Genomic DNA, 27,551 nt, shown 5'->3' with positions numbered 1-27,551 from the left:
GGTGAAGAGAAAGAAAGGAGGTGTGCACAGAGAGAGAGAGAAGAGGAGGAGGAGAGAGAGGGGAATTGGGGAGAGAGAAGTGGGGCCTAGGAGACCAAGATGTCAGGAGTATTTAGGGAGGAGCCTCTGGGGGAAGGGCAGGTCGGTTTTTTGGAGGCAGGGCCTGCCAGGAAGGGACGGAGGGATGCTGGGAGAACCCGGAGGCCCGGTCTGTTTTGGTATGTAAAATATGCACCTCAGCGCCTGTCCCTGTCCAAAACCAAACAATGATTAAGTTGTAAAGGTAGAAGTTCGTCAACCTTGATGAATGCAATGTAAAAACTGAAGTGTACAACATTTTGAAACCAGACTGTAGAGTGAACAAGTCTGATGTGTGTGTGTGTGTGTGTGTGTGTGTGTGTGTGTGTGTGTGCGCGCGCATGTGCATGCATGGTCCTCAATCAAAAGGTTAGACGAATTTCCAAAAGCTTTGGATGAGGTTGATAAAGCTGACATTTCTCTACCCTCTGGGCCAGTTTACTTTCAGGTTCTCTTCTGGCCTAGATGACTAGTTGGTTAGTCTGTTAGGCACAGATGAAAATTAGGAAGGATATGTCCCTTGCTTTGTTAATTTTACTCACGTTAGATTTGACTCTGGCTGCCGTTTGCTTTGTATACATATTTTAGGAATCCCCCCCCCCCTCCCATTCTTTGAGGAAAGTGATTGGTATCGTGATAGACATTGCTTTGGCAAGAACGAAAATTTTTTCCCCCAGTTTGTGTGTGTGAGTTTTTAAATTTTCTTTTATCGTTTGCGATGGTTTGCATATGCTTGGCCCAGGGAGTGGCACTATGTCTGCCTGGATGCTGCTGTGCTGCCTTGATGATAAGGGACTGAACCTCTGAATCTGTAAGCCAGCCCCAATTAAATGTCGTTCTTTATAAAACTTACACTGGTCATGGTGTCTGTTCACAGCAATAAGATTCTAACTAAGACATCGATGTTTTGTAATTTTCATTGTAGGGCTCTTTTGTCTCTGATTTTAAAGGTATTACTGGTTGTATAAACTGACAAGACCACTGTGTGGTATTGTTAATGTTATTTTTAAACCCCTCACAAGGGACTTAGGACATATCAAAGTGGACCTGGCCCTCCAGGTTTTCCCAGCATCCCTCAGTCCCTACCTGTTACAGGGAATGGTCAGCACACATCACACTCTGCCCTGAGCTCTGCAGCCCAGTGGCTGGGCTACCTTTCCTCAGAGGCTCTTCCCTGTATAATACAGACATTTTGGTTACCTGCTCTCTACTCCCCTCTCCACCTCTCTTCTGCACCTTCAGCCTCCTGGCTCCTGTACTCACTTCCTCTCTCTCCCTTCCCCTCCCCCTCTTCCCACATGACTCAGGGTCATGACTCTCCCAGAGGTCTCTGCCTCTGGCTATCTTCTCACCCACATCTCTATAATAAACTGCTTCTCCATCATACCTAGGAACCACATGTCCTATTTTTCCAATTTTATTTCCTTTTCCCATTCGGTTAAGGGGAAAGAACTCAACAGAGTGTAGGGGTCAGGCACAGTAGGGTGGGTGTCAGCCACTCTACCACAGTTTACCTCTCCTAAGTCCTGGACTGGGCGATAATTGTTAGTGGGTAATTGTTAGCGCCTGACTTCTTAACTGGCAGGAGCGGTGTGTCCCAGGCCGAATGGCACTAAGTAACACCCCAAGCTGGAGGAGCCGGGAGATGAGTGGCTCAATTCCTTCTGGTGCCTCCCCCGACATCGGGTACTAGTGCACTGAAGCAGGATCAGCCTGGGTCTTAAGCTCCACATACACAGAGACCTGCAGACACGCATGACCTAGTCCGGCTGTTTCAGTCCAAGCAAGAGGGAACTTTTCCAGCCACCAAGCAATATCCTCTGTCTTTTGGGTATTGGTCTCAAACACTTTGTATTTGTCCTCCACCTAGACAGGTTCTCCAGCAGACTACTCAATTGAGGGCCGTCAGGAAGGAAGTGGATCTGAGTCCCCATCTTGGAGAGCAAGTCTCTCCTGAGCAAGGGATGGGACAGTCAGGGATGACCATGAACAAGTGGGACACCTGGCCCTCAATTCTTCGGGTAGTCCATGAATATTGTTTAGTCCTAGTGGCCCCTTGGACCCATGATTTTTTGCTGGAGACTGCCCCATCAGTTTGGAGGAGAATGGAGTGTTGGGCCCCAGTATTCACCAAGAATTGACTGGATTTTCCTTCCACTTTTAAGGTTACCCTGGGCTCAGGGAGGGGTCCAAACCCCATTCTCCCTAGTCACTGTCTTCCCTGAGGGCTAACACCTTTACCATTTGGGGGTGCTTTTCTCAAGGCCTGGGGTTTCCTGCCCCTGGTTTCTGTTTGTTAGGGCACTCTTGGGTGGGCCCAGTGGCCCTTCCTCTCCCAATATGCACACTGCTCCTTTTCAAGGGGGTTTCTGTCTCTCTTTGGTTGGAGTCTCTCTTCTCTGTTTTCTCTAACTACTGTAGCCAAGATTCTCTGTAAATTCCTTTCCTGTTATTTTTCTTTTTTCATCTTCTTCTTCCTTTCTTTCTCTTCTCCTTCTCTTCCTGTCTCCCGGTTATGGTAGACTTTCTCAGCAACCCGCACTAAATCCCTCAACGACTTATCCTGTAGTCCCTCTGGCCTCCGAAGCTTTTTCCTGATATCTCTACTAGCCAGGTCTATAAAAGCCATAGCCACAGTAGCTTCGTGCTCTTCGATGCTGGGGTCATATATTGGCAGAATAAAGGCTGAGGATGACTCGTCTGGCCCCTGCTTTACCTCATATACCTTGGTCAAATTGGTGGGTCACCCTGCGACCTCCCCTTGAGACCTGCCAATGGAGTCTAGTGGTAGACCTTCAGGTGATCCTTATTTCCTACTGTATTAAAGACCCAGCCAGGTCTAGTCGGGGGAAATCCACTGTCGATGACAGCCTGGTCAATCGATGGTGCCCTGTGTCTGAGGGAACATTCTTTCTGGCTTCCTGCATTATCCTCCCTCACTCTTCAGTCGTTAAGAGCACTCTCATGAGTTGCTGGATATCCCAGGTGGGCTGTTGAGTAAATCAACAGTCTCAAAGAGATTAATCAGCCCCCTGGGGTTATCTGAAAAGAGGGGTGTTGGGCCTTCCAGTTGTACAAGTTGGCCAAAGAGAAAGGCCAATATTGCATGGCTCAGAGGCAGATGGACCAGTGTTGTATTGGAGGAAGTGGCCCTTTTGCTCTGGGTCCCCACAGCCGGTCCTAGTTCCGAGGATCTCTCCCTACCCTCCCCCCTTGCAGGAGCCAGAGGAAGGGGGTGGTAAAGGGATGCTGGATGAGGGCTCAAGGGAGATCCTTGAGGGGCCATGGGAACCGGGGCCATGGTAGGGGGGTAAGGGAGGATCCATCAGTATCAGATCCGCTGTGGAAGGGTCCTGGAAGGTGTTGATCTTTACAGACTTGTTGGTCTCTACATGGTTCTTCTCCTTCATAGCCAGGACCTTCAAGAGTCTTGGAGACAAAAAAAGCTTTAATCCACGCTTTTATTCTCCACTAGATCCTTCCAGGTAACTATATAGGGCACTTGGTGTGGGTGCCCAGGGGATCCCACCTAAAGACTGTTTCCTTTGCTGCTTTGATCACCTGAAATCGAAGGTCCCTGTGGGTGGCCACCCTACTCCCAAGGTGGGCCATTCGGAGGAGCAGAGAAGAACTAACCTGCCCTTCTTTACTGCTACTGACAAGTTTTCTCCTCTTCCCCCAACTTCCCTCCAGTGGTTAACTAGGATGTTTAATGGGATAGATTCAGTCTGTCCCACGTCCAGAAATAATGTTAGTTCAAGTCCAAGTCCAAGAACACAGAGAAAGACAATCGACACACAGATAGCTTGCCCCTGCCATGGGCACAGAAACCAGGTAATCAGGCGACTTGGCTGGCTCCTGCTGGTATCAAGTCCAAAAAGAGTGGAGGCCTCCTCTCCACTCCCTGGGGGTGGGGGTGGGGCTGAAGCGTCCTCCAGACTCCCCTCAGTCACAGCATTAAAGCACGTCTGCCCGCCACAATTGACTGCACCAGACCAGAGGCTCTCCAAGCTTTACGGATGCTCTCGTGCAAGCAGAAAGCAAGACAGACAGCACAGATACAGACAACATGGATATAGACAGCCCGGATACAGACGACAGGGATAGGGACAACCACGGAGCTATTCCTCTGACCACTGTTCCTCGAGACCGCATTAGGGGGTCTGGCTTCCTGGCCAACGCACCAAATGTAAGACTTGAAGTGAGTCTTAACTACCGGGAGATTTCCCCCACCAAGTGAGACTCGAGATCGGAGCTCGATGCAAATGCAAGAGGTTTATTTTCCAGTGCCTCAGGGTTAAGCCTCAATCAGCCCCTCGTGGCGAGTGACTGGAAGGCGACCCCAAATGGCTATAACAAACAGTCTTTATACTTTTTAGGGGTACAGGTTACATCAGCAAGGCTACAGTTTAAACTTACTGGCTAAGCACATTGGCCTTTGACTCTATTGGCTAGCAGGCATGGGCAGATTATGACACGTATTTGAACTCTCTCTGGGACCAGAGGGACAGGTATCAGTCAGGACGTTCTTCTGGTTTTCAAGAATGTCCCTGCTCCTCCTGAGAACTGTGGGTGGAGAATGGAACCTGGGCTAGCCTCGACCCGAGCGGGGAAGCTGGAACTTGGCCTAGTCTTGACCTGAGGCAGTGGGTGTAAGGCTGGTGAAAATACCTAGGGTCCTTCACCAGCAGCAGACTGGACTTGGCCACGGCAGAAGCTGGACCAGAGCTGATCAAAAAAGCAGGAGAGCAAGCGAGAGTGAGAGAGCGAGAGTGAGAGTGAGAGAGAGAGAGAGAGAGAGAGAGAGAGAGAGAGAGAGAATGAGAATGAGAGGGGGAGCGGGCATCAATATCATGGATGGAGAATGAATGCTTAGGGGAGGGAAGCCTGTGAGCTGGAGGGAGTTTAGGGTAGTGGGGGGGGGAGAAGATAGAATGCTAGCCTGGACTCTGAACAGTGCAAGGAGGGAGCCTGGGGGCCAGTTTGTGCTTTGGTATGCTAATAGGGACCACAGCTAGCCTTTTGTATGAATCTTCACAAGTTCCTGAGGAGTGCTGTCTTTTATTCGGAAATCCTCTCCTAGTCTAGGTTGAGCTCATTTCTGGATGTTTGAATCGCCCTCTGGAATCTTGGAAAATGGAGTTTCCATTGTACTTGAAACCAGGTCTTGCTTCATTAATTTCTATGCCAGGTAATTTGCCCTCAGTGTGTAACAGCGTTATTTTATTTTAAAGGGGGCGGGGTACTGAGATTGCATTCAGGGCCTCACACCAACAAAGCAAGTGCTAAGCGCATTATACTGTAGCAACCCAGCCTTCCTTTCCCTTTCCCTCCTTTTGTTTATAAATTCCTAAGTTTGTAAAGGTCTACTGGGTGAGCAGAAAATGACTTTAAGTTAGGTGTTTAGCCTAATACCTCTGCTAATGTTGTTGGATGTTCTCCCTCATATATACAATAAAAGCCTTCCTCTTAAACCATACGGTGGAACTGTCAGTGTTATTTTTTTTAATTAATTAATTTATTATATATGAGTACACCGTAGCTGTCTTAGACATACAAGATCCATTACAGATGGTTGTGAGCCACCATGTGGTTGCTGGGATTTGAACTCATGATCTCTGGAAGAGCAGCCAGTACTCTTAACCGCTGAGCCACCTCTCCAGCCCCACTGCCTACTTTTTAATTTGACTATTATGACTGTGGTGGGATGGAATCTCACGGCAGTTTTAACTTGAATTGCCTAATTGCTACAGATGTTGTCTTAGCTTGCTCTCTACTGCCGTTATAAAGACCACGATCAAGAACCAATCCTGACACTATTAATGATACTCCATACTCTGTTATGTTTGCACACAGGAGCCTGGCATCACTGTCCTCTGAGAGGCTCCACTCAGCCAATGAAAATAGATGCAGAGACCCACAGCCAAGCCAATTAGACAGAACTCAGGAAGTCTGTAAAGAGGTTGGGGGAAGGATTGAGGAACCTGAAGTAATAGGAACTCCAAAGACGTCTAACAGACTCAACTAACCCGGACCCTTGGGGGTTCCCAGAGACTGAACCACCAACCAAAGAGCATAGCTGGACCAAGGCCCCCTGCACATATGTAGCAGATATGCAGCTTATGGGTCCCCAACAACCGGAGTGGGGGGTGATCCCTGACTCTGTTGCTTGCCTGTGGATCCTGTTCCTTCCCCTAATCGGGCTGTCTTGGTGTTAGTGGGAGAGTGTGTGTCTAGCCCTGCAGTGACTTAGGTGCCAGGGTGGGTTGGTCCCCAGGAGGGATCTCCTCCTTCTCAGAGATGAAGGGGAGGGGCCAGGTGTGGGCATCCCAGAAGGACGGGGGTGGGGAGCGATACAATAGGGATATAAACTGAGTAAATGCATAAATTAATGGGGGAAAAAGGCCGTGATCAAAAGCAACTCGAGGGAAGTTTTATTCTAGTAACTTTGTCTTAGGTAGGGTTTCTTAAACAGTATCCACAAGTTATCGCGACTGAAGTAGGCAAGGGTTTATTTTCTCTTACAAGTCTCCAGTCACATTCAGGTGTTGAAGGAAGTCAGGGCAGGAATTCAAGGTCGGAACCTCGAGGCAAAGATTGAAGCCTAGACCACAGAGAAAAGATGGGTACCAGAACATTCCTCACGGTCTGGTCATTCTGCTTTCTTATACAACTCAGGACCACCAGCCCAGGAGTGGCATCATCCCCAACTCCTCCAGCCACGTGCCGAACTCGCCATATCAATCATCAATCAAGAGAAAGTACTTCACACTTGCCTACAGGCAATCTGATGGAGGAACTTCCTCTTCCCACATGACTCTAACCTGTGACAATCGACCCAACAAAACGGCAATCAAACCAACTGTGATGACCCTGAAGGTCTAGTCTGTGCCGTTGACCTGGGATTCTTCTCTTTTATCTATGCCTATAATGTGGAGAGTTGGCCTCTTCGTGGTGTCCCACAGTTTCTGCATGTGCCTTTCCTGCACGTGCCTGGGTGCGTGCGCGGGTGCGCAGGTACCCATGCGTGCGTGCGTGCGTGAGTGCATGCGTGCGTGGTTTTCTTTTGCTCGTTTATTTTGTTGCCATATTCTTTGCTTGTTTGGTCTAATTCCTCTGCTTTATCTTCAAGTCCTGATATCCTATCTTCAACTTGATCCATTCAGTTTGTAAAGTTTTCCCTTGAGTTTTCTAGTCGGGTTAAAGTGTACCTCCGTTTTCCCTGGGGTTCTCTTTAATATTTGTTTTCTCCTTACTGAATCCACATTTCAAGCCTTGGATTGTCTTTATTTTTCCCTCAGCTATATATTTGTATTTTCTTGGACGTCACTCAGTTGGGAGAGGGGAAGCTGCACTTAACAGACAACCATGAGCCAGGCTGGTGGGTGTGCTGATGGCGCTAGGGGTGGATGAGAGAGGGGCTCCTGTGTGTGTGTTTCAGGCATCCGTAGTCTTTTGCTTAGGTTTTAATGTTCTAGTACAGATCAATTACACAGTAATGGCAGAGACCATCTTTTTACCATATTGTAATATATGCAGCCCGATCCATTTGATCCCGTTAGCGTTAAATATTGAAACCCACACTAGGGATGAACCATGTGGTTTTTGCATTAAGGGAACTAGGCAGAATTGGAAAACTGATGACCAAACTGGGCCCATTTTCAGACTTTGTGAATGTAAGTGAGTCACATAACCTTTCTAGGACAGAGAGAGAGGGGAGGAGAGGGAAGGGAGAGGGAAAGGGAGGAGGGGGAGAAGGAGGAGGAGAGATAGATAGATAGATAGATAGATAGATAGATAGATAGATAGATAGAAAGAAAGAAAGAAAGAAAGAATATGAGGTGCAGGGTGCAGATTTCCATTAAAGACAAGGTCAAACTTTTAGTTCATTTATTGCTATCATATTTATAGTCCCTTTTCAGGGAGGCAGAATATACACAAGACAAACATACAAGTGCATCACAAATACTTGGAAATATAGATACAAAAGGAAGCTTGCTCCACAGAAACAATTGATGAGGAGAAACGTTATGTGCTTTGCAGCCCCTTGATGCTCATTCATTGGGATGCCACATAGTATCTAAGGAATACTGAGCTTCCATACATTGTACGTTTTGAAACACATGTTGATCAAAGGGCATACAATTTTGGATTAAAGAAAAGAATTTTGGGGCTGGAGAGATGGCTCAGCGGTTAAGAGCACTGACTGCTCTCCAGAGGTCCTGAGTTCAATTCCCAGCAACCACATGGTGGCTCACAACCATCTGTAATGGGATCTGATGCCCTCTTCTGCTGTGTCTGAAGACAGCTACAGTGTACTCATATACATTAAATAAATAATATTAAAAAAAGAGAATCCATGTAAATTATGGAGACTACCCTTTAAAATATCTGCTGTGTACCTGAAATTTACTAGGTGGGCGCATCTTGGATATTGCCGCCATAAACACACGAAGGATGACCAAATCAGATACTACACTTGATCTTAGCCAAAAGGCCGAGAAGCGATAGGATGACCAAATCAGATGATGAGTCTATGAAACTGATCACAACAGTCATTTCAAAGTGTGTACACATCAAATCACCATGGTGTACATCTTAAAAATATATACACTGCCATTTACATCTAAATAGAGCTGGGGAGAAAAAAGAGTTCTTAAACTAGTCACAGAGGCGTGACAAAATCGAGAAATCTAATTATACAACATTTCCAGTTGGCCATTTATCTTCGCCACACAACCAACTTTATAAAGGGAAACTCGAGAGAAGCACTCTCTGCTTCATTGAGGGTTCAGGCAAAGTAGGCGTGGACAAAGACAGCCACAGCCAGGAGGAGGATGGCGTTGATGTTCACTACATTTCTCCACAGGGGCTTCTCAGAGGTGTCTGAGAATTTCTGCCTCAGAGCTGCCTCCTCTTCTTCGGTCAGCTTGGGCCCCGTACTCTGCAAACCGCAGAATAAGCTGCACGCCCTCCGAAGACATCCACGGGATTGCTCGGCATCGTCTGAAGCAGGAAAAGGCATCGATGAGTTATCCCCAAAGACAGGAACTAGAAGTCACCGTTGCTGCCGTGTACATGGCTGTGAGCAATGTCATAACCACTTGCAAGGGTCGGGGGAATCCATGGGGAAATATGTTTAAATTGGACTATATGAAATAAAATATGTTGGGGTTGGGGATTTGGCTCAGTGGCAGAGCGCTTGCCTAGGAAGCGCAAGGCCCTGGGTTCAGTCCCCAGCTCCGAAAAAAAGAACCAAAGAAATAAAATATGTTTAAGTTGGACTATATAAAATAAAAATTCTGCATGTTAAGATTCCAATAAACAGGGTTGGAGAGATGGCTCAGTGGTTAAGAGCACTGACTGCTCTTCCAGAGGTCCTGAGTTCAATTCCCAGCAACCACATGGTGGCTCACAACCATCTGTAATGGAATTCGATGCTTTCTTCTGGTGCGTCTGAAGACAGCTATTGTGCACTTACATAGAATAAATCTTTAAAAAAAGATTCCAATGAACAAAATAAAAAGAAGCAAAGACTGGGGCGGGGGACGTTGACATATCACAATGAGGTTTTAAAAATAGAAGAAAAGAGCACCAACCACCTCATGTAAACATGCGAGAAGAAGGAAATAGTTAAAACAACAGTAACAGGTGGTTCATAGAAACACTCAGAAAAGAACGATTTGGAAAAAAAAAGAATTTGTATTCTATATCATTGTTTTTTGAAAGTATTATGTATGTATTTAATTTATTGTATTATTATATTTGTATAATATATTAATATATATTTATGATATCTATATGTAATAAGGAGCATATATATATCATATATACATAGATAGACATAGACACATACACACATACATATATATGTATATATATATATATATACACATTTATATATGTATATAAAATGTCTGTGTCTCTGACTCTTTTGCCTGCTTTTGGAACCCTTTTGCTCCCACTGGGACACCTTATCCAGACTGAATACAAGGGGACATGCCTAATCTTATTGTAACATGATATATCATGTTTGATTGACATCCCTGACCTTTTCTGAAGAAAAATGGATGAGGAATGGATGGGAAGGTAGGAGTGGACTAAGAGGAGGGAGGGGAAGCTACTATCATCAGGATGTAATATATGAGAGAAAAATAAAATAAAATATTATGTGCCAGTGTTGGGGGGATACCTAGGGAGCCCAACCCTCTCAGAGGAGAAGAGGGAGGGGAAGGAATCTGTGAGAGGGGAACAGGAAGGGGGCAGTGTTTGGGATGTAAATTAATCAATTAATAATTTTTTTTAGAAATTTTAATTAAAAAAAGAAAAGAACGATTTGAACTAAATTATTTTGAAATAGCAGTTCACATCCATGATTAGTAAACATTGAAAACCTTTTAATACTTGTGTCCGGAAGTTGGCATGCAAACAGAACCGCTAAATGTTGTTGCAAGGACATTTAATTCCCAAGTAGGGGACTGTGGGGAATGCCCTTACCCTTCAGTCAGACTTTTAAAAGTATGTACCAATGGTACCGTGGACCACACACAAAAGAGTTTTGTGCAAAGCTCTTCATGGTGGCTTTTGGAAAATTAAGACAAGTTTTTAAACAGTAATCTATGAAAATAATTAAAGATAAAGCAGAAATCTGTGAAATACAACAAAAGTATTGGGCGGGATGGTTATGACCTTTGTATTTAAAGAGACTGAAAATTAATGAAACACCCAACTGTCACCTAACCTAATGTAGAAATCATATTTAATAGACTAACCTCAAGTAATTTAAATAGAAGGGTATACTAAGGGGAAAGGTCATCAAAGGAGATAGAAGGATAAAAACAAAGAGAAACAAACCCAAAAATTAGTCCATTGATAACACATGGACTAGCTTGGTCTGGAGGAGAAGATGTATCAGGGAGAATAGTGATGAATAAGTGTGGAGAGGAGATTGTGTCAGACACTAAGGCATGACCAATCAAGACTGATGTGTTGAGCACAGTATGTAGAGATGGGTCCGTCTGTAACTGTTATTTTGGCAGCTGGCACTCATTTTCATGGATAGATAGATGGTGGATGGATGGATGGATAGATGGATGGGTGGGTGGATGGATGGGTAGATGGGTGGGTGGGTGGATGGATGGGTGGGTGGATGAGTGGATGGATGGATGGGTGGATGGGTAGATGGGTAGGTGGATGGGTGGATGGATGGATGAGTAGATGGGTGGATGGATGGATAGATGGATGGACTGGAGATGAATAAGTGGATCTCTTATTGGATGATCAGAAGCCCTGGATGTTGAGGACATGTTTTAAATTTTTTAGTTGTATATACATACATGTAAATCTCAGGAGCTGAATTTAGTGGGATTTAAAAACAAACAAAAGCCACGAAAGGCCACATAGCCAAACATACACAGTGTTCTTACATTAAAGGTAAACCAGATTTTACCTTCTTCAAGAGCACCACCAACTTCTTCACGAGTTTCCTGTTCTGCATCTAAGTCAATCCGTTCCTCTGTGTTGTTCCAAAGACTCCAGCACAGGCGGTATAGCTAAACAGAGACAGCGTATAAGTTCATTAGTGATGGGAGGGTATCTATAGTGACCCAAGGATACCTCACTTAATGTATGGCTTTAAAAACACAACTGTGCCAGGACAGTGTAGGTTAAAAGGGAAGATCTACTAACTATCTCACCAAAACGCATCAAACATTTAAAATTATTTCTGTTTTTAATTCTAGTATTTGCTCACAACTCCAAGTAGTATTTTTAGACTCCTACTTCTGCCTTTGTGATAACAGAAAGGGCATAGATTCAGCTGTCCTACAGAGACCCTTGGCTGATTTTGCTACCCTATCACTTGTGTGAGTGATACATTGTGATTACTTTCATTCTGTCTAATAGTTACTCTTATTCTTTAAAGCATTTGAATGAAGTTGTCTTTTGGGATGCATCATCCTTAGATTGTATCTGTGTGCTGTTCTCTCCACCCCACCCCACCCCGAACATTACTGATATTCTTTTGGTCAATTTCAATATCATATGACAAAAATGAACACCGTATGTTCCATGTTCTCATCCCCGCTGCCATGTGCATTTCACCTCTGTTCATGCTGTGGACGATATTTGGTTGGCCCCTAAACTGGCCCAGCCCAGGTACCTCTTCTGCTCACTGGTATTTCCTGGTCTCTTAGGCAACGCCAGGTGCTGTCATTCTGGTATCCTGAAATGGCGGAGGTGGCATGGAGTTATCTCCCAGCCACATTAGGGAGATTGTGGACTCCCATTTCATTTCCTAATCTCACACATCTTCATTCTCTGCTGCTGGCATAGGCTGGGCACAAGGCCAGTGTTTGGTGGAATCTAGCTCTAGTCTAAGGTACAATGTTTCCATTGCGTAAGCCGGGATAGTAGCTAATGGTGTTAGGAAGAGATATTTTTAAGCAAGCATGGAGTCATCAGTTATTACTCACGTGGACATCAGGAATTGGCTCCGTTAGGAAGGAGACTCCCAGGATTACCAATATGGACACAAAGAAGAGAATAATGGCGAAATACATATAGTGAACTCCACAGATTATCCTGGGACAGTTACTGGGCTCCAGGCAGCTGCCCGTTCCGTATATAAACTCAGTGATCATACGAATAAGGCCTATCACGAGTCCGACCATTAGCCCCCAGAAGGCTCCCTGAAAGGAAAAAACAAAAAGAAAAACAGAAACCATTACCATCATCCTGCTTGCTGGCTCCCTTAAGGCAAAAGGAAAGTTGAGAATCTGTCTTTATTTGTGGGTTATTGCTGTCTTTGCTTCTCAGATACCAGAGCATTTAAAAACCTGTTTATTTGGGATTGGGGATTTAGCTCAGTGGTAGAGCGCTTGCCTAGCAAGCGCAAGGGCCTGGGTTCGGTCCCCAGCTTCGAAAAAAAAAAAAAACCTGTTTATTTTGATTTATGTCTATGTGTACTTGCTTGTTTGTATGAGCACCGCATGCATGAAGTACCTGCAGAGGCCAGAAGAGGGAGCTAAAGTCCAAGAACCAACTTACAGGTGGTTGAGTGAGTGTGGGCACTGGAAACCAACCTCGGTTCTCCACAGGAGCAGCGAGTGCCTGTGCCCTCTGAGCCATCTCTCCAGGTATGCATTGTGCATTTCTTCCTACTTCATTTATTGACCAACGCTATTTGGATACACTTATGGGTACGACCAGCTTATATTATGATGTTTGCATTATAGAGTGATTGAAATTACTTAATTTCTGTACTGGCTGCTTTTGTGTGTGTCACAAACTGGAGTTATCACGGAGAAAGGAGCCTCCCTTGAGGAAATGCCTCCATGAGACCCAGCTGTATGGCATTTTCTCAACTAGTGATCAAGGGGGGAGGACCCAGCCCATTGTGGGTGGCGCCATCCCTGGGCTGGTGGTCCTGGGTTCTATAAGAAAGCAAGCTGAGCAAGCCAGGGGGAGCAAACCAGTAAGAAACATCCCTCCATGGCCTCTGCATCAGCTCTTACTTCCTGTTGAGTTCCAGTCCTGACTTCCTTTGGTGATGAACAGCAATGTGAAAGTGTAAGCTGAATAAACCTTCTCCTCCCCGACTTGCTTCTCAGCCATGAGGTTGGTGCAGGAACAGAAATCCTGACTAAGACAATTTCCATATCTTAGATATCACATTTTGATTTTCTTATTTTTGTTTTTTCAATCTATAGATTTTGCCAAGTAAATAGATCCGTGACTTTCACGATTTCCGGGGTTGCTAAGAGGCGTGCTTGACAGGTCAAAGCCTTTAGTTTTTTTTTTCAGTGTTCTACGGTATTGGAAACACAAACTCTCAGTTCAGCTCTCTGGAACTAGCATGGCCCGGGCATCAGAAATATGAGCTTTAGACTGTGGAAGACTACGCCTGAATTTCAACGCCCTACTTAGTAAGGCAGAACAGACAATAGCTTCTCCATACCCGTTCCTTGCTGGAGGAGTATATGGAAGAGTTGATGGATTAAGATAATGGCCTACAGGGACCAATCGCGTACAGAGCAATAGGATTTAATGCATTTGAGTTAGTGCTAGTGTGCTTGATTTTTTTTTCCTTCTTGTAAACATTCTACATATCTTCTATTTCCACCCTCTCAGCACTCAAATGAGGGAGGCACACAGTTGTTTCTGTGTTATAGAGTTGGTTGATTTACTTGATGTCCATATTACCATGCCTGGACATTGGAGTCCCGTTTTGAAAATAAGTGTTTTTTTTTTAATACCTTACAATGAGCGTACATAGCTTGTGAAACACGGTAAGAGTTTAACACGATTGTGCGTTCCATCCTCGATCACGCACTTCCGTGAGGACTACAAACTGTGGCTTACCCCAGGTGACGTCGAAATGGGCCTTAAGTGACAGATTTAGATGCGACAGAACGCATGACTTTTGGGATGGGATGCCACTGTGCTGCCCTGGTTGGTCTTGACTCAAGATCTAGACTCAAGATGTCTTCCTGAGGCAAGCTCTTGAATAATAGTCTGGAACCCTAGGCGTGGGCAACTGGGCTTACATAAAAGAACATCTGTTTCTATTCCGGGAGGAGTCCTAATGTTGGCCTCATTCCTGCTAAGGCTTCGCTTAAGTCTGCCCCACCTGTTCATTGACCCTCTTGCAGAAGATGGCAAGCAAGAACACAGCGCCAACAGGAGGCCCGATTTAACTAGAAAACGAGGAGATGTAGTGGAAGAGCTGTCCGTTCTGTGACGCCTGTATCAGCGGGACCCACAGGATGCTGATGACGATTAGGACGATGCCAAATACCCTGCCAGGGAAACACCACGGTTTAAAGATTAGACTAAAGCCTCTGGCCCAGCCCCACCATTCCCGACATCGCTCTTCCATTGGATTTCCAAAGAAAGTCAGGCTGTTCGACCTTGCACGGACCCATGCCATGCCTAAAGAATATCAGGTAGTAAAAAAAGTCAGTGAGGGCTGGAGAGATGGCTCAGAGGTTAAGAGCACTGACTGCTCTTCCAGAGGTCCTGAGTTCAATTCCCAGCAACCACATGGTGGCTCACAACCATCTGTAATGGGATCCCATGCCCTCTTCTGGTGTGTCTGAAGACAGTGACAGTGTATTCATATACATAAGGTAAATAAATAAATCTCTTTTAAAAGGTCAATGAGTAAACTTTTCAAAATTAGCTGTAACTTTTTAATTTATGAGATTAGCTATATATTCACGAAATCGATTCCAATTGTAGCAACTGACTAGTACTTCTCAAGGTACTCATACGTTAGAGACAAACATCAAACTACTTCTATCCACCGCTAATAATTTATGTGATAGATAAAGAAGATTTGCCTTTTTCCTTTTTCCCAGTTGGAGGGAAACTGAGTCAATCTTCAGAGATTAGGATGCAAATGTCAAACATCTCAGATGTCGTGTGGCATGGTAAGAAACGGGGGATGTACACTCCCCAACTCGAGTATTTCAGCAGCTGAAATGAATTCCTTAAAATACTGAAGCTAGGGGTTGGGGATTTAGCTCAGTGGTAGAGCACTTGCCTAGCAAGCACAAGGCCCTGGGTCCCCAGCTCCGAAAAAAAAAAAAAAATACTGAAGCTAAAAAGGCTTTAGAGGTAGCTGTGGTCCACAGGGGATGAGTCGCTATTCCAAACCCAGCGTCTTAAATGATTGTGAGCAAGCGATTTCCTAACTGGCGTGATCTCCTGAGCAAACGTGGTGGCGGTGGGGGTGTGTCACCAGGAGTCTTTCAAAGGACAGAGGGACAAGAGTTTCAGATGTATAAACTGCTCCAATCTCACAAGTATGGAGAAAACCACACCAGATGGTCTTCACACAATGCCTGAAGGACTGAAGATTTGATCACACATCCCTACCCTACACTCTTATCACTGGAAAGTAAGTCGCACCCTCTGCACCTCGCTCTGCCTCAGTGCCTCCTGTCACGTGTCCAGCACAATCAAATGTCCTGTTGTAGGTGACCGAGTCCACTTCACTCCTCACGGCTCCCTCACTAAGCTGGTGTTGTCTCTCACACACTCCACTGCGCTTAGGTGACTGCCTTGCTGACCAAAGTACCACATCCCAATCACTTACTCTGGTGCGAGCAGATGTCAAGCGGAAGACAGATGCACACAGGGGCCTGGGTGTGGGCACCCAGGAAATTGATCCTGGGTAATGAAATCCTAATTATCTATTAGTGGGTCACATGAAACTCACGGCAAGCAGGAGGATAGCAGCTAGTGGGATAGGAATATGACTTGAATATTAAATGAAAACATAGATTCATAAATGCTGATCTTACCAGGAGAATAGATTCCTTATTGCTTTTCCCAGAAAGCCAAGGGACTCCACACTACACCTACGTCAAACCACTTTAGGTCCCTCTATACATTGATACATCCTTTTTTATCGTGTTCTGAATTTATTCCCAGAACTTATGGCTGTGTGACAGAGGATGTAGTTGTTAATTACTTATTTTCCTCACAGAATCATACATCTGATTGAGAAATTAAAAAAAAATCTATGGCTGTTTTTTTCTCATGTCTTTGTTATGAGAGACTGTGGGCTTTAGACAACGTAGGTGGAAGACTCGTTAACTTAATCGCGGAAACGTTAAAAGGGCTATGGGTTTATGGGGTCTCCCTTCTCCCCAGGGGTCGTTAGCCACTGGTCGGCCAGCCAAGGACAAAGGGAACGGAGGTAGAGCACAGGGTGAGTATCATGGATGGACCTGGAGGTGCTGCAGTGAGACAAACGTACTCTTTCCGGAGTTGGGCTCATAAGGGCTTGTAGGGGTAAGGGTGGAAAGAACTCATTGGTCATAATACAGTTCCCGATTACCATGTGGGAATTACCATGCAGGAATTACCATGCGGGACTTGGGTGCTGAGGTATGAAGCTCTCCACAAGTCATTCTTCACAGAAGGCCAGGCACCTATGCTCAGGGATGCTCTCCAAAGAAAGGCAGGCAGAGAGAGGGAAGTCCTGCTGAGGAAGGAGTCCTCCATTTTGCTGAGCCTTCTGGTCATGGTGGACTTAGCCCTTCATAGCAGGGTTCTCCAACCTGAGTTTTTACTGGAACTGTTCCAACCTGAGCGTCATGAAATCCAGGTCACCAAGAAACTCAGAGGTCTTATTTCTCATCTGTCCCTGTCTCTCTGTCTCTGTCTCTCTCACTTCATTTGTAAAGAGTCAAGATTTAGAACTAGGGACATTTTTGAGTTTGTATGCCAGGTGGTTAATGTGTTACAGTTATTGTTGCTATTTGCTGCAAAAGCATAACATTTTAGACATGCACTCTCTTCCCCTTGCAGCCAGTGTGAATGTAATCTTGATAAAGCTTTTTGTAAAAAAAGAATTATTTACTTCATGTATATGAGTACACTGTTGCTGTCTTCAGACACACCAGAAGAGGGCTTCAGATCCCATTACAGATGGTTGTGAGCCACCATGTGGTTGCTGGGAATTGAACTCAGGACCTCTGGAAGAACAGTCAGTGCTCTTAACCGCTGAGCCATCTCTCCAGCCCTTGCTAAAGATCTTCTAACGCTGTTCTTAATAGATGCTGTACTTTAATTTGTCAGAGGGAGAGCGTCTCCATCTTGAAAGAACTGAGCACCGACCCCCAGGTTTCCTCAGTGTGCAATCTGGGAGATATCAGTCTCCTAATGGCTTCAGAACAAATTCACCTGCCAGCCCACCCAGATGGAGTGATCTGTTTTCACTATAGGAGACCCACATGGGTATATGGTATAAAGGAAAAATGATCCGCCTGTTTTTTTTTATCAGTTCACTCAGAGTTATTCTTGTCATTAATTTTTGCAAAAGTCATAATGTCTTTTCTTTCGAAATCACTCCCCATATTTCTTTTTAATTGGGACTACTGAATATTCTTTGATATTAATTAAAATGAAATGCACACACACACACACACACACACACACACACACACACACACTCACACACACACTGATATCCTTGATAGAATTACATGTTCATATAAGCTAACAGACAGAAACACTCCAGTCAGATTCCCATGAACAGTAAATTCTAATATAGTCCTATAATGAATATATATACATATATATATGTGTGTGTATGTATATGTATATGTGTATATGTATAGATACACAATGTATTTCTATATAAGTATAAATATATACTTATATAAGCACAAATACACACACATCTATATCTATATATACAGTGATTAAATGAATAAACCATCCCAGAAAAATGCAACGTTTCCTCATCATAGAAGAATTAGAAATCCACTGTGGTATTTTGGTTACCATATCCTAACCTGGGAAGGTTTGAATGGCTTGGTGCATTACTAATAGTAATTGTTAGCTCTGGAAATGTGGAAGCCAAGAAAAGGTTTGGGTTTCCTAGTAATTTCTATTTCTTGACAAAAATTATGGTTATAGGAGTGTTCAACTTTTTTTTTAAAAAAGGATTTATTTATTTTATGTATATGAGTGCTCTATCTGCATATACACCTGCATACCAGAGGAGGCCATCAGATCATATTGTAGATGGTTGTGACCCAACATGTGGTTGCTGGGAATTGAACTCAGGACCTTGGGAATAGCAGCCAGTGCCCTTAACTGCTGACCCATCTCTCTAGCCCTGAGCATTCAGTTTTTCCATGGGGATTTGTTTCCTGTTCTCCCTCTACGTTTTTCACTTTAAATTTTAAAACATTATACAAAATGGCAGCTAGATTTTGTCTAAAAATTAAATGAAGAACAGAACACCACATTGGCTGCTATCTCTTCTTCCCTTCCATCTACTCCCCTCAAGGCCCCCAGCCTGCCCAGGGCCTCCTAACTCTCCAAGCAGCCTCTTGGACTTTGTATCTTCTTGAGGATCTGTCTCTGTCTAACATGGCTCAACCTCGAGTGAACGCAGTTGTTAGACTTCTCTGTATAATGTGGACAAGGTAGTTGATCGTTTCCGTACAGTACACATAGAAACTGTTACAGGAAAGTCATTCAGCTGTCAGACTTAGAGTGTGAGGTACATCCCATTAAACACAGAGTTTTGTGAAGTGACGATGTAGGGATAACGAGAAGGGGAAGGGATGGACAGTAATCAGACAGTGGGAGTCTGAAAAGCTAAACTATATACGTTTAAAACTATGGCTATAATATTTGGGTCTGTGAAGAGAAAGGTTGAGTTGAACATCTCCTAATGACTCTTCCCCCATGGTTGAACTACATTTTTAGTTTTCCCTGAATCCAAAGAGCAGGGCTCTACAGTTCCTGTCTATAGCCACCCTTCCTCAGAGTGAGTTCTAGGCAGAGACAGGTTCCCTCACCGTCCGGCTACCATGAGCTCTCTCTCCGATGCCTTCTTCCTTATCTTGGTGTAGAGGTCCATGGTGAAGAGGGTGCTGGCGCTGTTGAAGATGGAGGTCAGGGAGCTCATGAGAGAAGCCAACATGACCGACAGCATCAGGCCTCGCAGTCCTGGGGTGAGAGGGAGCAAGCTCTGGTTAAGGTGGATGTCATGGCTTATGAACATCTACATCAAAGAATCGTTCAAGGGTAAAACACTCTTACAGAGTTGTTAGCTAAAGCCACGGTTGACGTGTGTCACTGCTGAGTTTTTCTTGGAGATCCAGTCAGTTAAAGCACACAAAATATTTAGAACGCTGTTGAAACACAGTAAAGCTTCAATGTGGGTTGGATACTGTGATTATTCATGAAAAGTAAATAAGTAAATCATTACAGAATATAACAAGGTTTAATCAAATTCATCATATTTGAATGCGGTACTGAAATCCTTGTCTTTTGATCTGAGAGTTTAATTTTAATTTTTTATTTATTGTATGTATATGAGTACACTGTCACTGTCTTCAGACACACCAGAAGAGGGCATCGGATCCCATTACAGATGGTTGTGAGTCACCATGTGGTTGCCGGGATTTGAACTCAGGACCTCTGGAAGAGCAGTCAGAGCTCTTAACTGTTGAGCCCATCTCTCTAGCCCAAGAGTTTAATTTTAAAAATACAGGGGTTGGGGATTTAGTTCAGTGGTAGAGCGCTTGCCTAGGAAGCACAAGGCCCTGGGTTCGGTCCCCATCTCCGAAAAAAAGAACCAAAAAATAAAAAAATTAAAAAATACAAAGTTATCACGTGGATGGTTGGCTTCTGTGGCTTAAAATTAGCTTTAAGAGGCATAATTACCTGCATTTATAGTGCAAACATTTTCTGAGGTTCTTCCTCAGGGTCAACTTAGTATTAGCTTGAGAGTTAAGTATCACTTAAAGGTCACGTTCTGGGAACTACTTTGCAAGAGAAGGAAGAACCCAGAACCATCTTTCTTTGGAGGCGAAACTCTTGACTTTGTGATGACTTTGAGAATTGGAGACTTAGAGTCCTGACAGACGATACTGCGGAGAAAACCTTTATGGGCAAAGCTGATCGTTTTGAATCATTGCGAGAGCTTCACAGTTCTGCTCATAACCCCTGTTGGTGATAGCTCCAGGCCTCCCAGTACAGGGTAAGTTGAGAATGGAGTTTGTGGGTCCCTTAATTTTGAATAAGCTCATGGAAATCAAGGAGGAGAGATGGCACAGAAGTGTCAACCGAGACCCCCCAGGCCACTTAGACTTTTCAGCTCTGTACTTGCTCAGGGTACGGCCCGCACAGCGATGATCACTTTCTGAATTTCCAATAATCAGGGCTTCATATATGAAGCTTATGATCTGGGCTGTAACACTACAGTGAGTTCCACGGGCGATCATGCATACTTTACTGGTTAAAAAGCCAACGAACCTCGCGAGGAATGGTATGTACTTATGTACGAAGCAGGCAGACTGTGATATTATCCTAAAACCAAGGTACAAGTTAACTTCTAGCCTTCTGGGTTTCCGCATTTTGCAGCATTACAACTTCCTCTTTGGCTAACACGTCATTTCAATGTTGACTGAGCCGGAAGACAGCATTCACGCTAAGTGGTATTCTCCTAACGGAAATTAGCTCCTCCCTACAATCTCCAGACCTAGCCAGCATGTGATTGGTAGACTGTGATTGGTTCTCAAGAATTATCTGATGAGTAGGACTGAATCAACGGAAGAGAGTCTTCCCCCAGTAGATCCCTCATGGCCCGTGGAGCCCTCGAAATGTGCTATGGGTGTTTACCAACCATCAGGCATCAGCTCCAGCACCAGGGTGGGGTAGGCATAGTTAGTGCAGCCGACGGCCGTGCCACACTGTTTCACGCACTCAGAAGGTACGACACAGGCCACCTTATCTGAGGGGAGACACAGTTCATTGAGCAGGACTCAACTAGGTACAATCTGCAGATGGGGGACAGAGGGAAGACACAAGATCACAGATGGGAGGATCTATATTTGCCTAGAAATTGGATGCTGAACTTTGAACTTGATACACTTCTGCCTAGTTGGGAAAACACAGTGACCATTGTGTGATGGGGCTGACGATAGAAATGTGTCTTCCGTTCCTCAGAAACGATTGGCTGTGTCTCTTCTACCTTTCCTAATTGAGAAAAAGTAATTTCTCAAGGAAAAAAAGTCAGCAGTAGCTATCCTCATCTGACTCTGAAATTAGTTTTCCCCAAACATTGACAAATGATTCAGTTTTGAAGTTCTCTGAGAGACCAAGGTGTGAGTGTGTACCTCCAAGACTTTCTGGGTCAGAGATGTTGCCCCACCCAATCATAAAAGGTCAATGTAGTGGTTTGAATACGCTTGGCCCAGAAGTGGCATTATTAGGAGGTGCAGACTTGTTGGAGTGTTTGTGGCCTTGATGGAGTAGGTGTGGCCTTCTCGGAGAAAGTGTGTCACTGTGGGGGTGGGCTTTGAGACCCTCCTAGTTGCCTGAAAGACAGTTGCCTTTGGAACAGGTGTAAAATTCTCAGCTCCTCCTGCACCATGTCTGCCTGGATGCTGCCATATTTCCTGTCTTGATGATAATGGACTGAACCTCTGAACCTGTAAGCCAGCCCAATTAAATGTTGTCCTTCATAAGAGTTGTCTTGGTCATGGTGTCTCTCCACAGCAATGGGAACCCTAACTAAGACAGAATTTGGTACCAGAGACTGGGACATTGCTGACCATGCTTTTGTTTGGAGTAATGTGGGTTTTGGATTTGGAAAGCAATGGAATGGGCCATCCTGGTGAAATATGGGAGGCACTCATTGGTGCTGAGGGTAATTTGAACTCTGGAGATTGTTCTTATGATGTTTTGGTAAAGCTTCTTTCCTTAGTGTGCCTTGTAGGGGAGGAATCGTCCCTCAAGAAGTGTTAGAAGCTTTGACTTTGGCTAGGAAGAGGGCTTCAAAGGCCACTTCTACAGTAACACACTTCCTCCAGCAAGGCCACACCCACTCTAAAGGCCACGCCCACTCTAAAGGCCACGCCCACCTCTAAAAGGCCACGCCCACTCCGACAAGGCCACACCTCCTAACAGTGCCACTCCCTGGGCCACCACAGTCAGCTATCACATCCTTGCTCAGTTCCACCTCATCACCAAGGGAACTTCTGGACTATCTTACATCAAATCCACTCACAGGGACAGTATGCACATTTTCAGAAGTCTGCAGGGAGACTGGTAGCATGTATGAAAGTGATGAGGAAGAGTGCCAAATCTGCTGAATGTTCCCCTTCTGACCCTTTTCTCAGAAGTGCCTCCCTCTGTTGGGGATGGGTTCTAATGCTTTGAATTAATCAGGCCCCCAAAAATCGTGATTCTGTGTACCCAAATGCTGAAGGTCCTTGTCCTCAGTTGGTTTTTGATCGATCAATAAAGAGCCAATGGCCAATGGTTGGGCAGGAAGACTGAGGCAGGACCTTTAGATTTGCGTGGGCTAGGAACTGGGAAAAAGAAGTGGAGGGAGATCGCCATGACTCGGGGAGGAGGATGGGACATGAGAGCTACAGGAGAGAAAGCCAACCAGTCATGTGAGAATTCGAGTAAGTGGCCACTTCCCTGATGAGGCCTGGGGTAGCATGGAAAGGTTCAGAGTCTCAGGAGTACCAGAGGGGAGCGTTTGCTAGCAGGGGAAGGTTTAGGAGTGCCTAATCTTTGAGCTAGTCAGGGCATGTCAAAAATTAACTGGTGTGTGTGTGTGTGTGTGTGTGTGTGTGTGTGTGTGTGTGTGTGTGTGTGTGTCTTTCATTCTCAAATCCAGAGGGCTCTGGCAGGTGGTGGCCGGGAGCAGGAAGTGGTCTAGCTAAAATTACCACGATATCCCTCCATCTCTCCTTCTAACCTATGAAGGTTTTTCTTATCTTAAAAACCACAGACATCAAATATAGAAAAAGAGGATTCATATATCCACGGCTTGCCTGTGTACAGAATACGGCTGATCATCCCCGGCATCACCATGAGGAACATAGGCAGCAGCTTCAGGTAGCCACACATGATGCAGGCAGCCTTCACGTGGGACATGTTCTTGCCACATAAGCAGCGCTGTACCATGACCTGCCAGGGAAACACAGCATTATTAGTGCAAGGATCTGCTATGACTTTAAAGAGGGCGAGGATACATTTTCAAGGCTTAAGATTACATAGAATAAGAAATTATATGGTCAGGGCTGAAGATGCGGGTCAGCAGTGAAAAGCTCTTGATATTGTGTGTGCAGAGGGCCAGGGTTCGGCTCCCAGCAGCCATAGACATCTATAATTCTAGTACTGGAAGAATTAATACCCTCTTTTGACCTCCAGATCATGCGATACTTATCTGAAGACAGAACACTCATATGCACAGAATAAAATTAAATTAAAACATTTTGAAAAGGCGTGGTTAGTGGAAACCAATGGGCTTTAAAGCAGCATCAGGATTTGCACTACTATTTAATTTGCACTGCTGAACCCCTGTACGTCTCCTGTTTCTCATCTCTAAAGTAGAAATACCTCTCATAGGGCTTTCCAGTCGTTTTATAATGAATGCATTCATGGCCCTTGGCACATGGGAAGTAGTAAACATTATCCATTATTAAAACATATTTTCGGGGCTGGGGATTTAGCTCAGTGGTAGAGCGCTTACCTAGGAAGCGCAAGGCCCTGGGTTCGGTCCCCAGCTCCGAAAAAAAGAACCAAAAAAATAAAAAAATAAAAAAAAACATATTTTCAACGTTTTCAGTCTCGTATGAAGTACACATGACCCTTGTACATAGACTGTATACATCGGCTCTTACTGAAACATGGTTCTCACACCCTAGATTGCAGCCCGGTAAGGCAGCATGCTCCCCAAGCCACTTCAGATGCTGCCGCAAGCTGTGTGTGTTCTTGTCTCGAACGTTGTACATACACATATCCCCAACACCTTCCTTGTAATTATCAGGTAGCTGACTTGTAGGCGGTCAGGCCAGTTTCCTTGGAAACGCCATAATTAGGAAGCCAATGAAAATAGAACGTCGTCGAGACGTTTCTGGAATTCTTCAGACCACTCTGAAAACTCATCTGGGCTAGGAATCGAAAGTGATAGAATTGGTGTGGTCCTGAGGAGAGGGATTTGATCGAGACATTCTGTTTAGGGCCAAGTGTTCCAAGGAATCTCACTCTTGCTCATTGTCTGGCTGCGGCCTCCGAATTCCCATCCGTTTCAGGAGGAAGCTTCTGAGGGTGGCTGTGAGAGACACTGGTCTAGGAGTATAGCAGAATGTTGTCAGGAGTCCTTATATTGCATTTGGTTTTTACCCTAGGTCCCTGGATTGCCTGGTCTTGTTTTTTGGCCACCGAACTATGGTCGGCTGTGGGTTCCATCTCGCCGCTTGGGCCTTAAATCAGATCTTGCGTGGCTACTTTCACAAGCTTTGTTCTGCCATTGATTGCATCAGTATATTTCGCGGGCGGGTGACCATCGTAGATCAAACGGTTTGCAGCTAGGCTGGCGTTTACCTTTCTCCTCTGGTATTGTGAAGCATACCTTACAGTACCATGAGTTTGTAGGGGTGAAGGCTCTGGTTAGGTGCGGCAAGGACCTTCCTAATGAATTTCAGGGGACCAATCACTGAGCGAGGAGTGGGCGGGACTTCCTGGTTGGAAGGGGGAAGAGAGGAGGAGAAGAGATGGAGAGGGGAGAAGGAAGATGGAGGAAGAGAAGGATGACCCAGATCCGTGTGGCTTTAAATAGCCACAGGTAGCTATGAATATCTTATAAGGGATGGATAATTATGTGACAATATTTCTTATCTAGGTGGGCAGTTTCTATCAATATCAATTGGCTCTGAGTTTATTGTGTGGGGTGAGAGATTATTGATATAAATCTGATTGATAACTTCTAAGACTCTAGAGTTTTGATTTTTGGCGGGGTACAGGGATTTATGACAGCTAATGCGAGATGGGCAGTCATTACACGGGGCTGGCGTGGCAGTGACCTGCTAAGGGAACTTGTCAGTCGTGTGAAGACATTTCGAGAGCTCTGGGCCAGAGAGTCTGGTTGACTGAGATAAGAACACCCCGCTGGTGCCATGTGGCCCAGTGGTGCCGGTTCTAGCATGGTATTCTGCTTTAAAAATATTTCTCGCTACAGTTAGGTACCTGCCTACCACCTCTGTTCAATGAGCTGTGTAGGTGCCGTCATCAGCCATAGGCTCTTACTGTCACTTTGTGTAGAACCACCAGTAACCTTGGCCCTAGCCTGGGTTGTTATGGGTTCCCATAAAGACCATTCCTGTGGGATGATGTCACAGGTGAGGCAGGTACAGGATAGAAGGAAGCCTGTCATTGGACGAGAAGGAAAGATGAGGGGGGGGGGAAGTGTGGAGGAAGAGGAGGAGACTGGAATGGAAAGGAGGAAGAGGCAGGAGGGAGAGGGGGAGAAGCCATGGCAGGACAATATGGCAGGTGACGTTAAGATTCCACTCTGTGTATTTAATGTTCTTAAGGGATGGATGGTACTGGGCTTTGTATGTTTAGGTGGGCAATTATATCTTATCAATTGGGTCAAAGGTTATTGTGTTGTGTGTTCTTTCATGTGTAGATTTAAGTGTAATGGAGTGTGGGGTGGCTGGTCTGGGCCACCACAGAGTTGGGATGTGTATTTCTGGCATGGAAACCTGCCTTGGGAACTAGATAGGTAGAGAGATTGCTGCCAGGCTCAGAGAGAGGCCTTTGGCAGTATGATATGGGATGGAGCGAAACGGGTGAGAGGTTTTGCTGACTGAGAATTAAGAGATCCAGCAGATATCTTGGGGCACTGTGGTGACAGACCTAGCGGGGATAAAAGACAACCTTACTTTTCTTTTATTTATTATATTTTTACAACAACACAGTCCTAGTTTGCTCTTATTATTTCCTGTTTGAGGTGTAAGATGTGAGCTCTCTCTCGACTTGCCAGCTTGCTACTCTATATGCCGGCTTGCTGCCATGCTCCCCCGCTGTGACGGCAAAGGACTTCTTACTCCTCTGGAACCATAAATCCAAGTAAGCCCTTCCTTCTAGAAGCTGTCTTAGGCATGGTGATCACAGCAGGAGAACAGTACAGGGTTAGATGAGAGACATGGAAAAACAGTGCAGAGGAATGTTTTGGAGGGCAAGAGAAAAGGAGCAAGAGTTACATAAAGGAAAGAGATAAAACGTAAAGGAGAAAAGATTTTGAGTCAAAGAAGTTCCATCTAAACTCAATAAACGTAAGAAAGGGAACAGCCACGAAGTAAAAATAAGAGTATTTCTAAAATACAATGTTGCAAACTCATGATCCCACCCCAAAGTAGAACATGATAGGAAAAAAAAGAAACAAGCAGGACTACAAACAAAAATTAAACTACAGAGAAAAAAAATCCCAGCAATAAAATTGTATGAATTGAATTAGATGAATATATGAAGAGTGGAAAATCTTTTAAAATTACAATAAAGTTAAAATACTGATATGAGTGCAGGACAATGAGAGGAGAAGGGAGAGAGGGAGAAGGGACGGGAGGGGGAGAAGGGGAGGGAGATGGAGAGGGAGAGGATATGAGTCTTCAATAGTCAAAAGAAACAGTGGAGAAGAAAAGCATTCTGGAGCACACAGGAAGGCATGATCAGGAAAACTATATACCAGTTTGCCTTTTCTATGGTTTACAATGTTGCAGAATCTAGAGCTGTATACATGGGCTGGACTGAGGCCCGCTGCACATGTGTGGCAGATGTGCAGCTTGGTCTTCATGGGGGTCTCCCAACAACTGGAGCAGGGGCTGTCCCTGACTCTAATTCAGTTGTCTTGTCTGTTCTTGGGTGGGAGCTAACTCACTCTCACCATCAAAGTGTGCCTTTCATTCCCGGTGCCCCTGGGCTCCTTGTAACACCCACTGTTTTGGGTTCTTAGAAGCTTGTAAGACATCGCAGAGTGAAGTCTTGCTATTTTGTTTACAGAGACAGGATAGAAGTGGAACAAACGGGGCTGGGGATTTAGCTCAGTGGTAGAGCGCTTACCTAGGAAGCGCAAGGCCCTGGGTTCGGTCCCCAGCTCCGAAAAAAAGAACCAAAAAAAAAAAAAAAAAAAAAAAAAAGAA

General features: G+C 44.9%; 1 protein-coding gene and 1 non-coding gene across 2 annotated transcripts in view; both read right to left on the bottom strand.

The window, feature by feature from the left end:
* Positions 1-6,953: 6,953 nt before the first annotated feature.
* Slc5a4b (solute carrier family 5 (neutral amino acid transporters, system A), member 4b) overlaps positions 6,954-27,551 on the bottom strand; it is a 50,486-nt gene continuing 29,888 nt past the window's right edge. Inside the window, 7 exon segments of the mRNA XM_087598694.1 lie at positions 6,954-9,084; positions 11,528-11,630; positions 12,552-12,767; positions 14,708-14,876; positions 19,404-19,554; positions 21,236-21,343; positions 23,400-23,535. Of these exon segments, the coding sequence (XP_087454820.1) occupies positions 8,870-9,084; positions 11,528-11,630; positions 12,552-12,767; positions 14,708-14,876; positions 19,404-19,554; positions 21,236-21,343; positions 23,400-23,535 (1,098 nt within the window). The 3' untranslated portion in view covers positions 6,954-8,869.
* LOC120099032 (U2 spliceosomal RNA) lies at positions 8,389-8,587 on the bottom strand. Its single transcript, XR_015646081.1, has one exon. It is a non-coding gene; the product is annotated as a U2 spliceosomal RNA (small nuclear RNA).

The sequence above is a fragment of the Rattus norvegicus genome, chromosome 20, assembly GCF_021556685.1.
Source record: "Rattus norvegicus strain SHRSP/BbbUtx chromosome 20, alternate assembly SHRSP_T2T, whole genome shotgun sequence".
Classification (NCBI taxonomy): domain Eukaryota; kingdom Metazoa; phylum Chordata; class Mammalia; order Rodentia; family Muridae; genus Rattus; species Rattus norvegicus.
Note: the sequence above shows the minus strand (reverse complement) of the source record. Positions and strands in the feature narration are given on the sequence as shown.